A 15,784-nucleotide genomic window follows, 5' to 3' on the forward strand; every position below is an offset into this window, starting at 1 on the left:
TAGCGATTATGATCTTGTGACAGATGTGGCAATTTCCTGCAATAGTCTACATTGACTTTATTAAGTTTATGCATTATTGTAGGCTGGGATTGTATGTAATCTCTCTAGGAGGAAGAGATGTGACTGATGTAAGACCTGGATGTTCAAAACAATGTATTGATAATATCCTTGGACTTTTGGGACAATATATGTTAAGTAGATTTCTTGAGGAATACCTCTGGGGAGATTAATGTACGTTCTCTGGTTATGCAAATAGCTTCTCAACTATAGGTATGTCCAGAGGCAAGGGTGTCTGAATGCCAAAATAAAAAAAGGCCAAGCTACATAAAGAAATGGCTGATATATGCCCAGCCTGAGTTTTGGTTCTCAATGCAAGGCCAATTTGAATTTGTGCCCATGGGGGAAAACAGAGTGGTTGGTTTTGAAAAACTAAAACCTGCCAGAGCTCTATGCTGGAGTTCAGTGTGTTTTAGTATATGTGTAAGAACTTATTGTTTTTAATATATTTTCTCTGCTATGCTTTTATCTTATGAATTAATGTACTTGCTTAGGTGTCTGTAGCCCTTGGATAATGAAAAAAAAGGCATAGGTGCTAGCCTTTTTAGGCAAGCTGGCTTGCTGGAGATGTCACAGTGGAAGACACAAATCCCTGGTGAGGAGGTTGTGGTCTCCACCTAAGAGAATGATGACAGGGAGCTAGAAGCCTAATGAGTTCCCTTGATTTAACCATGGAGGGGGAATACAGTTGCCTTTACCCTGAAACTGTCACAAGTAAAATATTCTTTTTGGACACAAGTTTAGTGGAGAGTAGCTCAATTTTTAGACAGAGGATACATTTTAGATGCTCTTTTTAGAGATGGTCTTATACACTGACCTCTCTTCTCCCTCCCCTCCCCCCTCCCCCCTTATCACTGTAGTGATATTGTTAAGAAGATAGCGATGTGCAATTTTCTAAAAGACAGACTGTACAAGTTAAAAATAGCATCTAAATAAATATAAAAAATAGCAAATTTGTGTGATGCAACCCTAGTTATGTCAGTTAGAACTTAAACATGCTAATATGCAGGTAGTTTAATTTTAACTGGTCATTTATAGAATGTTAAATGTATTGTTACATGTTGAAATACACATTTTTAAACATAGCCACTGCTTATTTTTTGGCAGCTATTGCCTCTTCATACTTTGAGGTTAGGAGTAGAACTCGATACATTTGATGGACATCATTACATATCTTCAATTGCTCCAGATGGTCCAATTGCTACGCTTGGCCTACTACAACTGGAAGATGAACTTCTAGAGGTAAAGACCACAGAACTAAAAATGAAGTGTTCTTTCTGCTCACCTTCTTGAAAAATATGCTTTTATGAGATTTTAGGCTGGTTAATGCATGTGCACAATAGTATCTTTTAAACAATTAATGGGTAGGAGGAACATAGGGTTAGGAGTTGGAAAAGCTGGGATCTGTACCATTCTAGCTCTGCCAAAGGCTTCCTGTAAGATTAGGGAAAAGTCCCGTAAATTGTGGTTTTGTCTGGATGTGGAACAAAAATGAGGCCTTTCTTGTGTGGTGTTCTGCCAAACAGCACTACTGGGCTGTAGAGTTAGGCTATGTATGCTCACGGCAGCATGTAAAGCACAGACATTACATGTGTAGTTACATACAGCTGGGGAAGCAGTGGGGAAATGGCAGTGCAGACACTTAAGCACTGCCTCCCCTCTCCACTGCTATTGATACTTGTGCTTGTTCAGAATCTGTAGTCTATACACTGCTGTAATACAGATGTACCTCCAGTGTCTCTCTGTGTCTCTCTCTCCCCTGTGGAAATTGTTCTGTTTTGTATGAATAATCTTTAGGCCAGAAATAGACTCATTGCTCCATAGGGAGGATGCTCACTTGAGATACAGGAGACTCAGATTCAAGTCCCTGCTCTGAATCAGAGTCTTCCATGTCTCAGGTGAGTGTCATATTGACTGGGCCATTGGCTGTTCTGAGGAATCTCTCTCTGTCTCTGTCTCTCGTATATCCTGAAACATTTTTCTGATGCAAGTTTTATTGAAACAGAAATGCTTCTGTGACATGCTTCTTTTTTGTCACTCAGCATTTCCCCAAACAATAATATATTGTGGGGAAACTCCTGAAAAGCTCTGCTGACTGTATATCTCTTTCATTGTATTACAAAGTTGAGAGGAAGATGGTAGGTTCCTAAACACCATATTTAAACTACTAAAGCACAAAGGAAAGGGGGAAGAATTGAGGGAAAGTGATGATTTTGGAAAGCAGAAGTATGTGATATGATATGATAAATGGGACATGAAATCTTAATGAAACCAAGCTAAATTGCAATGCACAGAGATGGAGACAAAGGAAATGATATTGGACAGATCTTGACTTCAATAGTTGTATGCACAGCAGTAAGCACTACTTGGTAGCTGTAAAATCTAATTTTTTATTAGGTCATTGACAGTTGTTGAAATTCTGCATTCTTTGCGTTGTAAAAATATTACATATACTACCAAGTGTAAAACCTAGATTCCTTATTTATTTGTGGACGCTGCCAATTGCTACATTGAGAGAGGGTGGAAAATCCTTTGTATTTAGGTTGCTTTTAAAAAAAAGTATAAGTGCAATAAGACACTTGGAAGGGAATACTATTTTACATAAACACCATCCATCTGTGTTATAAAATTCACTAGCAATTGCATTGAGGTCTTCTGTTATCACCAAGCAACTAAAGTTTATGGGATAAGGCTTAACTTGTTGGGACTTTCTGCTGAATTGCTGATTGAAATTGCTATTCCTTTTATTGTGTAAAACATTTCTACATAGTCTCTCAAGGATCTAGCTAATTTGATCCACTTCACCATAATTTTAAAGCCTGCAACAATTGTTGAAGTTTGGATTTGGTGCATTTGATTTAGAACTGCTCAGAATCTTCCAGACTTTGAAATTTTGGTCAAATGTTTCCTCAAACTCAGTTTTGTTTTTTTTGTTGTTTTTTTTTGTTTTTAATGAAAGAACATAAACTGACTCACCAGAGCATTTTGGGACTTTAAATCACATCTACTTCGGCCTTCAATGTGTAATGTGCATTTGAAAATTATTTGGTGATTTGTGTGATGTTTCAAACTCCTGGAGGGCATGTGCCTATGTCACCAAAACCATCATTCTTAATTGATCCTAACTGGTATTCTTGTTGGCAGACTTGACAGAGAAACCACAAATCTACTTGGGCAAGGAGAATCTGTCCCATCCAGCACATAATTCAGGCACAGGTGGGATGGTGGGCAGGAGATTGAACTGCTGTTGCCAATGGGATGCCTGTTGATGAAAGGAGCACTTCAGTCTTGTGGGCTGTCAAGCCAGCAGTTTATACAGGCACTGAAAAGTGCTTAATAAATAAAACGTTCTGACGTTAGGGCTAATTTCTAAAAGCACTTTAAACTGGAGTCGAGTACTCAGTTTTCCATTGGGGGATGTTGGGAATAACATACCTGGAAAGGACCCAGAGAGAATGACTACCGTGGTGAAGGGGATAAGACTAAAATGCCTGCTGTAGAAGGTGCTGAGACTAGAAACACGCAGAGGGCAGGAAATGCATGAAGGGAATCTGAATAGAACAGGAGACTTGGATCACCACTATGAAATAATAGTAAAGTCACCAGAATCCAGAGATGGAAAAACAGTCTTACAGTAATTTATGTATATTTTAGGGGTTACATTAACTAAACCACTCAAGCTTTCCTGGAATCCCTCAGTGAAATTAGACCTTTATATATAGTTGTGGAGGACAATTATTGTAAATAGTTTAATGGTTTAATGTAAACAAGAGAATATTTATTATTGCAGAACCTGATCAATATCCTTTTAAATATCTGAATGGGGGTGCATGTTTTCTCTTTTGTGTCTAGGTAAATGGAGTTCAGCTTTATGGGAAATCCCGCCGTGAGGCAGTTTCTTTTCTTAAAGAAGTGCCACCTCCATTCACTCTGGTTTGTTGCCGGCGCCTGTTTGACGATGACAGCGAGACCTTTGTGGACGAGCTCCCCACTGTCAAGGTTCCGTTTCCCGAGCCAAAGGTAGTGATTGTGTAGATCAGTTGGATAAATGTTCAGTAACTTTCTAAAGACAGTGTTTTGGCTTTCCTCTTGTTTGCTTCAACCATTCTCAGCTGTTTAAAATAAAATGTCTGAAATCCATTTGCACGGGTATGTATGCTAGCTCTTTGTACCCAGCTGTCTTGTAAAATGGTCTTTACATCTCATCGCTGTTTCATGTGGAAATGCTAAGCAGCTTAAAACATGTGAGAAATCCGATTGGTAAGAAGAGGGATTTACTTTGTGCTTTTGTAGGGTCATCATTTATAATCATTAACAAAAGCTCATCTTATTTACTGAGGGGTGTCAGTGTGCTTAGTGCTGCTGGAAACATTTAAAAAAAGGTAACATCTGGTTCTTGTCCATCGGTGTTTCTAATCACAGTAAGATAGTCATCACAGCTCTGCTATCGTAATACAACCAAGTGATAGGATTCAGCCCTGATAGACTGATTTGTCGAAGTTGTTAATTTTGTTCAAATTGCTTTGTTATGACTGATGTCATAGGTGATTGGTCAAACACCATTGAGTCCTCTTCTTTCTTCTTCCTTGCATTAATCCAGTCAAATGGTGTCTGCTCTGAGTTCTCTCCCTCCAGGTCCCTAGCCTCTATCTCGCCTCATGCTAACATGTCTTCCTTTATGACAGGGATGGCCAAACCCACTATCTTTCCAGGCCACACATGACAATCTTCAGAAGTTGGAAAGTTGGAGTGTGCCTGCTGGGACTCTGGGCCTCAGCCCTGCAAAAGATGCTTATTGGGGTATCAGCTATGAGCCATGACAGTAGACTTCAGGGGACTTTAAAAGACAATGCACATGGGGTGATGTGCCCCTCCTCCTGACATATGCCAGTGTTTGTTGGCCTGACCTGACTATATGGTGCTGCAGGACCCATTCACTAGAGCCAGCAAGCTGGGAACAGTGGCTGTGGGGCAGGGCAGCAGCAAATAGCTGAGAGCTGTAGGAAGAGGCTTATGAGTGTAAGAGATGAGAGGGTTTGCCGGGGGAGGAGGAAGGGCTGACTCAAGGGGGGGTGTGTGTGTGTGTGTGTGTGTGTGTGTGTGTGCGCGCGCGCGCAAACCTTCATATTGTGCTCCCAACCCCAAGAAGTCATCAGCTGTCTCTGACAGAAGTCCTTGGGCTCACTATGCTGTGTCAGGTAGAAGCCCTGAGCTTCCCTCCCCCAATCTGCTAGATAGAGAATGGGAGGGAGGATTAGGGGGCTCTGTGAACATGCCACAGTTTGGCCTCCCATGCTTTATAACATCCTATCATTTCTTGGGCTAGCCTCTGTCTTTTTCTTTCAGTCTTTGTATGTTGGAGTCTCTCTCTTTCAGTTGTGAGGACTGTGGTTTATGTGCTTATGCCACTTGGTCCTGAATGCCCTCATTTTTTCATTGAGGAGTGTCACCTTGAGGATGTCTCTAACTCGGGATTGGGCAGTAATTTTTGATGGCGTGGGGAGGGGGGAGTACTCCAAGATTTTGGAAAGTGGTAGAGGGCCATACTCTTCCAGGATATTAATGGAGGAATTTTGGGGTCTGGGAGGAAGTTTGGGTGAAGAAGGCGGTTGTGACCTAGGGCAGGGGACTTGGATGCAGGATTTGGGATGTGACCTTGGGTAGGAGGAGATTGTGATCTGCAACAGGGAACTGGGGTACCAGATCTGGGACAGGGTATGGTTGCAGGAGAGGGCAGAAGGTTTGGGTTTGTGAAAGCGGAGAGGGGGTGGCAGACGGTTGGGGAAGAGAGGAGCTGAGGTGCCAGAGGCAGGCTTTGGCTGGGAGGTGCTCTCCTGCAGAAACCTGAGGCAGACTGTCTGCTGCAGGCTGCTCACTGCTTCACGTGGCTCTGCTCCGGGCATGACGGGAGGAGGCAGGGGGAAGGGAGTCGAGGAGAGAGGGAGAAAGCTTCCTATACTGCCCCTGCTTCCAGCAAAAGTTCTCGGCTCCTATTAGCCGGAAACTGAGAGATTGGCCAATGGGAGCTAAGAGATTTTGCTGGGGGGTGGGAATGGTGTAAGAAGTCTCCCTCCTTCCCTCCCTCAGCTGTTCAGAACTGAAAATAGCGGTTCCGGCGAGGCGGCCATGAAGCCGGTGGCTTGGTGGGCCAGATCCATCCCATTGGAAGCCTCTTGCCCACTTCTGCTCTAATTCACACATTTCTCACTTGGTCTTTCTTGCTTATACTACACAGCTATCTCCACATTTGCATTTCTGGGCAATAGATCATTTGTTTCACAGACTTCCCCTTGTCTCTTTCTAACAAATACTACAGCACTTATCTCTCCCCATTTAAGCCAGGTATTATCCTTGCTTTGATTTCATCTTGTGTTTCTTCAGGTTCTAGGCCCCAGATACTTGAAATTTTTCATTTTCAGTATTAACTGCATGTCAGTTTACAAGGGTGATTCTTCATTGTTCACATTATTGAAATTGCATACCATATTCTTTTTCCTCTGTGTGTTTGAGGCCACATCTCTACAAAACATCTCTCTATTTATCAAGACCCTCGTGTGGACTATCTTTCTTCTTATTGTATAGAATGATATAATCTGCATTAAGCATGCACCAAGGTGTCTCCTATATGTTCCTTGTGAGGATATCGAGGATGATCTTAAATAAGGAAAGGGTCAATGCTGATCACTGACATGCTCTCTCTTGTACCAATACTTTGTCCATTTTACCACTAAGCGTTTTGACTGGTGACATTGTGTATACGTACATGGTTTGAACAAGCAGCACATACAGTTCTGACTTTGCTAGGACTTAGCACACCTTTAAAAAGGTGTTGGCACAAAACCAGGTAAGTAAGTTGGAGTATTGTGGCACTTGTTCTTTTACATTCTGAAACATAATATTCCAAAATAGCATTTGGTAGTGGATGTACCAAACTCATTAACTCAATGAGAACAGGGTTTGGCTTTTGCTTCAGTAGCAACAGAATAGTCTTTGGGTAGGTTGAAATAAACCAAGCCGAGGTAGTCTGGAACATAAATAATACAGTGTAAATCTGCATGTGAAAGTTACATTTTATTAAACAATAACAAATCTAATTGATTTAGTGACATTTTCTCTTTTAAGGGTAAAGCATGAAGTGTTCAATAGGGACCCAGGAACACTTGATATTGTTGTCATTTATGCTTGACCAGAGTGTGCCTGGATTTCGAGAGATGATTTGACTTTTTCATGTTCTTAGGCTATGATAGTATTTTAGATAATGTATTCTCAGTGAAAGATATTTCATGTTCATAACTTTAATAGGGTTTACTCAGGTAGGTCAGTAAAAACTTCATTGTACTATAAATACAGGGTATGTAAATCACTAAGCTAGTATGCTGACTATGTACATCACATACATCATTCTTCTGCTTAATAGGTGAGCAGGAGCTTTTGAATTATACTAAATCTAAGTCTTGTTCCCATTAGCTGATTACTTCCATCTTGCAAATCAAGTTTTTATGCAAAACTGGGGAAACAGGAGGTGTAGCATGTCTTTCCATTCTAGAAGCTTTAAAAATCCCAAATGACGGGTTGAATCTTGTAATACTTTTCCACTATAAAATGTTTTTACTCCTGGTTGCCCCTTCTCCCTGATCTAGATTCCTTTTGGTAGGATAGCCTTTCTAGGAGGTTAATTTGGCCTGTACTATGGATGCTGTGCTCAACTGTAGAGGCACAAAGAGGAACCATGTGCCATTTACGAATGTTCTCTTCTATTGCTATAGAACTCCTTCTTCCTTACTATTTGGCCTTGCTTCTTACTGAGCAATTTTCAGCATTGTGACACCAGTTAAACACATTTGCCAACAGTTTATAGCCATTGGATGACCAAAGACTTCCTCGTTCCTTAAATCCACCTCCGCACTATTTCTACTTTCTGGATCAGAAAAAAGAAGCTTCTTTTCCATTTGGGCTAGTGGTGATGATTGGTGATACTTGCATGATTACACAATAAGATGAAATTAAATGAATACTATCTTTAATAAAGAAAGGTTCTGAAGTTTTCTGATGAGAATTTCCATTTAATATTCAAAGAGATCATGCTTTTTTTCTATGGAGCACCTTTTCTTCGTTTAGATTTACAATATTGTTTTCCTCTACAACAAATGATGTAATAGCAGTACAATCTGTAAACAGTATTTAATCTTAGACAACAAGGAATGATTTTTTCAAAACTTTTTGAAATATGTTTGTGAAGTTAGTTATTTTTAAGTGGGAAGCAAAAATGATAAAAAAAAATATTTCAAAATCATGTACTCAGAGTTGCAATTTGGGATTGATTTAAGAGTCTAGTACTTAAAATGTTCAGAACCTTCTGCCTTTTCAGGGGGTTTCCCTTATATGATGATTGAATCTTTGTGTTGAGAAATTTATTTTTCCTTTTATGCATCTAATGGGATGGCTGAAGTCCATTGAAGTGTAAAAGGTTAGTGCCATCCTTAACGTTATATAATTACATCTCCGTATTTGTGTGCAATGGTAGGCCTTGATGGATATGTTTAGCTTTGCCATTGGGAGTAGTCACAGTGGGACTTCCTGTGATAAATGCACAAGTGTTTGCAAAATCAGGACCTAAGTCTGGATGGAATTAGAAAGGATATACAATATTTCAGATTAATTGCATCTTGGATGACCCATTAACATAGCAGTAATATTGAATGAATAAACATCTATTCAGGATTGAAAAGAGTGATAGTATTTACAACAGATATTTTATTTTTCAGATGAAACCAGAAGTAGACCTTCATCCTGAAGAGGAAGGAGATGGTGAACTAGCATTATGGTCTCCTGAAGTGAAAGTCATTGAACTAGAAAAAGATTATAAAGGCTTAGGATTCAGCATTTTAGATTATCAGGTATGCTTTTCATTGTACAGATCAGTAAATACTGAAAAAAAACTCTGATCCTTTTCTTCTCTTGTTCTGTGCCTCAACATTTCCTGTAAATATTTTTGATTTGATTAAGTATTTATAAAATAGTACAGGGACATGGTATTTGGGGGACATTTTTGTTACTGTAAGGGCACATTTCTCTGTTACATTGGACAAACTATGTAAGTTATACTGTAGAATATTGTTTTAACCCAGACTAATTACTGGATATTGTAAAGTACCGTTAATCATACTCTTATATCTAACTTTGTGTTTTAAGGCTATGGGTTCTCTGAATCACTGGGAATTACTTCATAAATAACTGAGTAGTGTGAAAGCATTCAGTTAAAATAAGTTTGTGATAAGCTTGCTAGTGGAGTGCCTTGTACAGGGGCTGTAAGACGCCACGGTAATAAAAATAAATAACCACCGTTGGTTCTTTAGGACCTTTTACAAAGGCCATTAAAGTCAGTGGGAAGATTCCTGTTATGATCAATAGACAAGGGCACAACTATTTATTTTCCAATTTAAGAGCTATTGATACAAAGTTTTAACACAGTTGATTTCGATGATGAGGTCATAACCAGAAGTGACAAATAGGGTCAGCATGTAAAACCCAAATTAACTTTTTTGCTAATAAAGCAATAATTTGCTTGTATTTAATATATTTCATAAGAAAAGGATATAGATATTAAATAATCGTGTCTCTTCATAGCTTTAAATTTTTAGACCAGCATACTTGGGATAAAGAATTTTTTTCATTATCTACTGTATATTTGAGATTGCCTGCCTGCCTGCCTGCCTGCCTGTCTGTCTGTGTGTTCAAGAACTCCTCCTAAATATTAAGAACTGGGATACAAAATTTGATATGTCACTTCCTCTTATAATAACTTAAAGCAAGGTAAGGGTTTGGTTGTGACAGGAAAATGGGATGTGCCTGGAATGAGAGTGCTTCTCATAAAACCATACAGAAAAGAGACTCAATCACCAGATAGATGAAAGGGGCTGGCTGGGGATGCCCCTTCCTCTCCCATCTGGAACTTCCCCAGCCCTGAGCTTGCCTGCCCCCCACCTCAAGGTGCCCTTTAAGGAGAGAAAGACAGGCCAATTCATATGGGGACATTGCTGGCTGCCCCCCTTTGTCATGGAGTGAGGGTAAACTGCACAGTTTGCTGAATCCCTTACTATGGCTGGGGAGCAAAGAGGGCAGATGAACCAGTCCCCCACCTGTGCCTGCTGGAGCTGCAGTGGCCATGGAGAGGTCCTTCTCACCTGGCTCCAAACAGCTGTGGTAAGAAAGGGCTGAGGTAGTCCTCTCTTCCCTGGGGCAGCCTGCACGCTGAACCGCTCATCCCCAGCCTCACTTCACAGCAATGATTTAAGTGAACCATGTACATTTTCATTTTAGTTTCCAAAAAAACATCAGTAAAGAATTTGGCCTTAAATAACTATATAGAAAATAGAATTTTGAGGTCAGGATGAAGTTTCTAATGTTACCCATCACTGTGGTATTTTAAAACCTTTATGTACCACATTCATAAGAATTAAAATTGCTGGATTGCTCTTCATAATAACATTGTGGCTGAAGGGAAAAAAAGTAGTCTATCATTGCACATAAATGTCAAGTGATATAAAAATCAATTACGTTTTTATACTGTAAGACATGAATCAGGAACATATTAAAATACAAATACTTGGAGTATTATGTAAAACCTTTAATTCCATATTTTGCTAGTACGATTGAAGATTACTGAATATAGATCCTGTTAGTCATTGTTGCTGATACATGTTGTGTTGCAGTGCCAGCTTTTCAGTAGAGTCCCTAGGACTCTACAAAGCAGCCATATGCAGATTTACTTTTAAGTTCTTATATAATAAGAATGAATGAAGGCTTAATAACAGGCTTTTTATTTACTTATTCACAAATGTAAATATATTAGTAATGTTGGGATCCTTTCAGATTTAAATACTTTCAGATCAATATTAAATAAACAGTAATCTCAGCACTTTATCATTCTAAGATATATTGTGCTAATTTTATCTTCGGGATTACCTTGTATATTTGTGTTTCTCTTCCCAGTACATGAGGAGTTCAGTCTTTGAGAGGGGTGTATGTAAATACCCAAAGCACTTTCTGCAGCTTCATTGCAAAACAATTAGTAGTCCTCAGGTGTGGGAAGAAGTGGGTTGAATTTGCCAATTGGAAAACTACTCAAAAATTTTGTACGGGGTGCTTTTGGAAAGTACAGATGACAAGTGCACAACACACAACTGAAAATCAATGGAAACTGATTTTCTGCCTTTAAACTTCCCACTTATAAGTTAATACAGCTTTATAAATGTCAGTGTCTGTCCAGCCTGGTGGTGGGCAATAATTAGGTGCAGGCTGGATGCAGTTTGCCAGGGTTAGCGCTGCCACTGTATTTATCTGCGCCTCTGCAGGTACGGGTGTGTGCAGCTCCCTTTGGCCGCAGATCGCCTTTTCCAGCAAATGGGAGCTGTGGAAAGCAGTGTCCTGTTCCGTGCCACTGCCCACCGCTCCTATTGGCCAGGAACAGCATCCGTGGCCAAAGGCAACTGCATGCACCTGGAACTACGATAAAGCAGATAAATACAGGAGGCGGCCTACCAAGGGCTGACCCTGGCCAACTGCCACTTCAGATATATCTGTTGTGTTCCTGGCATACACATGGAGAAGCTTAAGAACACAAAATACTCTCATTGAAATGATGTAACCTAACACTATTTCTTAGAATTACAGAGTAATTACACGTGAGAAATCCAAAAACCGAGAGAAAGCAAGCTACAACACAGAGACTATTGAAAGATCCTGATTGAATGCTTCCCTACAGAGCCTCCTGACCTGCAAGCAGGAGCAAGAAAACCGCATGCTATCTAATATAATTGTGAGGGGGTTTGCCTATATGGCAACGAAAAACCTGCAGCTGGCCTATTCCAACTGACTCAGGCTCACAGGGCTTGGGCTGTCAGGGCTGTTTTGTCGCTGTATAAACTTCTGGGCTTGAGTTGGAGCCCAGACTCTTGAACCCAGCAGGGTGGGAATCTACAGAGCAATGAGTCAGCCCCTTTGAGTGTAGCAAGCCTAGAGTTGGCAGGTTTTTCTTGTCTGTGTAGACAAATCCTCAGTGTTCTCATTAGCAAAATAATTGTTTAACCCTTCATTGAATCCTATTACACTGACACACAACATATATTTCAGGACAAGGGTTTAAGTTTTCAAGTACTTCAGATACAAGCCCATTTGGGCGTCTAAAAAGCAGTACTGATAAAAACTCTTAGCGATGGAAAATAGGAATTGAGTACCGAGAGAGTGAAATTATTACTCTGTTATATTAATTTTTAATGGACTATCCTTCTCATGATGTTACAGCTGTAAAATAAATAAGCATATCCTAAGTGATCTAAAGGATATTCCGAGAAATGTATAAACGTAGCATCAGCTAATTTATCCTTAACTTGCATAACTTTAAATACAAATCAACTATACTGAATAAGAGTGACCTTAATATTTCTACCTCTTTCCTACATTTTGGGGTTTTTTTCCCCTTTTTTTAATGTTTAGTAACTAAACACGTCAAATTTTCAGTTATTTTCATGAGGCGCTTGTAAATAGAAATATGTTACTGAAGCATATGGTATCACAACACAAAGAGCGGGGTGGCATGTACAGAAGTTTTATCTGTGGATTTTAAGCTTGGGATTTTCAGCTTTGCATGGTCATTTAAACGTAATAGATCTGTTCGCATTCACCAGAGCTACTAAATTCCATTTTGAAAAGTTTGTAAAACTACTAACTTGAACCTTGCAGATGAGATGCTATTATGTAGAAACAGGTGATCTCATGGTCATGTCCCTAAAATGGGGTATTGATTTTAAATAACAGCCTCCCGCTCAACGTTTGGGTGATTTAAAATGAATAATAGTGATATTATTAATACAACAATGATATTATAAAAATACAGTGTGCTTGAGCTGTCAGAGCTCTTTAACTTAAGCTTGTTCTTGGAGACCATCTTGAAAACCACCTGGTACAGTGTTGGGTGATGATGAAGATTCTACAGGTGGCATACCAACTTCTGAGTTGTGAAACTTTATCTCAGTGGTGTCTTGAGGGGCATTGTTACTGAAGAGTCCATCTTAAAACACAAGTCCTGTCCATTTTCTGGTTATTAAAGAAGGCATGGTGTAAAGTTTAGTCTATTGGCCAGTTTCTAGGTTGAGTAATATTCTTTATTTCTCTTAATTTTCCCTATAATTTCACTTGGAGAAGTTACTCTTTGCTCCATCCTCTAACTAATATGTATGTAGCATTGCTGGTATGTTCAGTGGTAACTACATTGTGAAGGGAGGATCAGTGATCCTGATGAACAATCTGTAAAGTGCTTTGGGCTCATGTGGGATATATGTCACAAAAAAGGAGTGGAGGTTTGGCTCACCCTGAGAACTAAAGCACCCAACCAGGCATAACACATATTTTGGGAATAGCCACCATTGCTAGTAATAATCATATATTATTTTTCCCTTTTAAGGGAAGCTCAAGAGAAAATGATTCTTTTATCATAGAAATGGGAAACTGTTATATACAAATGAATGTGATTGTGTAAGCTAGATAAGCAGGCAGGAAATTTAGCACTCAGGATGTAGACATTTAAAAACTGATGAAACTAGATATTAGGCAGGGTACCTTGAGCCATAGGTTCTGAAAGAATAGCATTTAGCATGGATCCAGCAAAGCAAAGAGATTCCATACCCAGTTAACGATGGTGTTACGGAAGTATAGGAAAAACCACAGGTAGTTTGTCCTTCAAATTTTATGAAGTAATATTAACTCAAAACCAATTCCTGAATGATCTGTTGAGTCTTTATCAAATTAAACAGCTAAACAGACTTTATACAGAGCATAACTGCCTGCATTTGGAATGCAGAATATTTTAAAATATCTGATATGTGACTGCTGCTAGAATCATGGGGTGAGCGTGGTAGTAGTGGGGGGTATAAAAATATTGGAAGAAAATTAGCTCGCATTTACATGACATCTTTAATCCACAAGAATTCTAAGGTACTCTTCAAATCTCTTCAATCACATCTGAAACTGAGTGACTCCTGGAACCAAATGCAGATGCCACTGAACAATGAATAGTAGCATGTAAACAAACAAAAAATTGCACAAGAGTTTCCAAAAGAGGCCTCAAAAGTTTTAAAAGGGGACACCCTAATCCATTTATATGGTGTTTAGAGTGTTCATCAGTGTGATTTGGGTTAGAGCAGTGTAGAACATCCCTCTTGCCAAACACTGTGCTCTTACAAGTTTTTGGGTTTAGGCCATCTTGAAATGAATGTGTTTTGGACAGAGGCATAGTTACATGCCTATGAAACATACTTTCTCCAGTTCACATGCTAGAAACCAGTGACTTATTGGCAAGCATGGTTGTATAGCTATATTAAAAAGCAGTTGTACTAGGACTATACGCTTGGTTCTGGAAAAGCTGATGAAGGCTGCTTTTCTTCCATCTCCACAACCCCTCCACATGTATTAACATCAAAGTACTGTAAGCCTTAATGCCAACTGTGCTGAAGATCTTGTCTCACGGAGAATTTGCATGTTCCTCTCTATGGGAAAGTTCTACGTCCCTTAAATCATATTAAGCTGCTTCATTTGAAAAATAATACTTAATAGTGTGGTCATGAATGTAGCTATTGAGAAAATTCTCTCATAGTTCTGCTTAAATACCGCTTTTCACTGCTGAGAAGGGGATGAAAGGAATGAATACATTCCTGATGGAGTTTCTAGGGTACTTGTGATGAGTGACTTCCAAAACCTCAATATAGCAGCACTAAAGGCATCAGGAAACCAGAAGCCACTTTAATAGATCAGAGGCTTTATATATCAGCATGGGATCCAGATGGGATAGACGGAACAAACTCACTGTTACAAAGAAACTAAACAGGAACTAAGATACAGGGAGTTGTAAGAAGACTTGGATCTGTGCTGAGGTGAAGTTTAGGGACTGGTAACTGATTTCCTCTCAGAATAAGAAGATAGGAGAGAATCCCATAATGTATTACAACAAGAAAGTAGAAGTATTTGTAAAGGGGACTGCCACATCTCATTAATTGGCTCTTGTGATGTCTCTTGTTTTTTGAGCAGATTTTGCTTTGAGAACTGTCATGGCTCTTTTCCAGGTAAATATTTTATTTTTGGAGAATACCCCAACACTAGGTTTGAACATCTGTTCATTCAGCATCCTCAAAATAATTAAAAGAATAATCAATGGTATTAAAAGTTAGCTACCTTCCCTCTCTCTTGTCTGCTGCAAGAAAGAGTCTTTTATTTTTAAATATATAGGAAGTCATTGTTATTCTGCAGAAGACAGTCTGTCTAGCAGGTCAGGGTGGAAATTTAAAGGGCCAATACTGTACTGGTCCCCACTAAATATTGTCTAAAAACTTAGTTGTGAAAAGCTACCACACTGGTGAATATTGTAGTTGGGAGGCTGGAAAAAGCTGAATGATTGGTGGCTCTAGACTGGATCTGCAGTCTGACTGTGACCAGTTGGAAGCCACTGAACAGAAGACATAGTCTTCTATCCATGCCCATTGATGGCCTCCAAGTAGACACAATGAACTAGCAGCCTCTGAAAGTTCTGTTCCACATCCATGTTTAACTCTCTTGGGACATGTTGGTGATGATAGGTGAACCTGAAGAAATTCAGAAAAGTCCCTGAAAGTTTTTTTCAGCATCTTCTCTTGTCTCCCTTCCCTCTCCTTCCCTTTCACCCCCTCTCCCCCCAAAA

At 39.5% G+C, this 15,784-nt stretch overlaps 1 protein-coding gene across 11 annotated transcripts in view; it reads left to right on the forward strand.

Moving 5' to 3' along the window:
• The window catches only part of PATJ (PATJ crumbs cell polarity complex component), a 223,638-nt gene that overhangs the window by 46,348 nt on the left and 161,506 nt on the right, over window positions 1-15,784 (forward strand). For all 11 annotated transcript variants that reach the window (XM_075936118.2, XM_075936122.2, XM_075936120.2 and 8 more), the window contains exons 15-17: window positions 1,165-1,299; window positions 3,910-4,077; window positions 8,823-8,954. In XM_075936118.2, coding sequence (XP_075792233.2) covers window positions 1,165-1,299; window positions 3,910-4,077; window positions 8,823-8,954 — 435 coding nt within the window. The remainder of the gene's footprint in view (window positions 1-1,164; window positions 1,300-3,909; window positions 4,078-8,822; window positions 8,955-15,784) is intronic.

The sequence above is a fragment of the Pelodiscus sinensis genome, chromosome 9 (genome assembly GCF_052426305.1).
Source record: "Pelodiscus sinensis isolate ZL-2025 chromosome 9, ASM5242630v1, whole genome shotgun sequence".
Classification (NCBI taxonomy): domain Eukaryota; kingdom Metazoa; phylum Chordata; order Testudines; family Trionychidae; genus Pelodiscus; species Pelodiscus sinensis.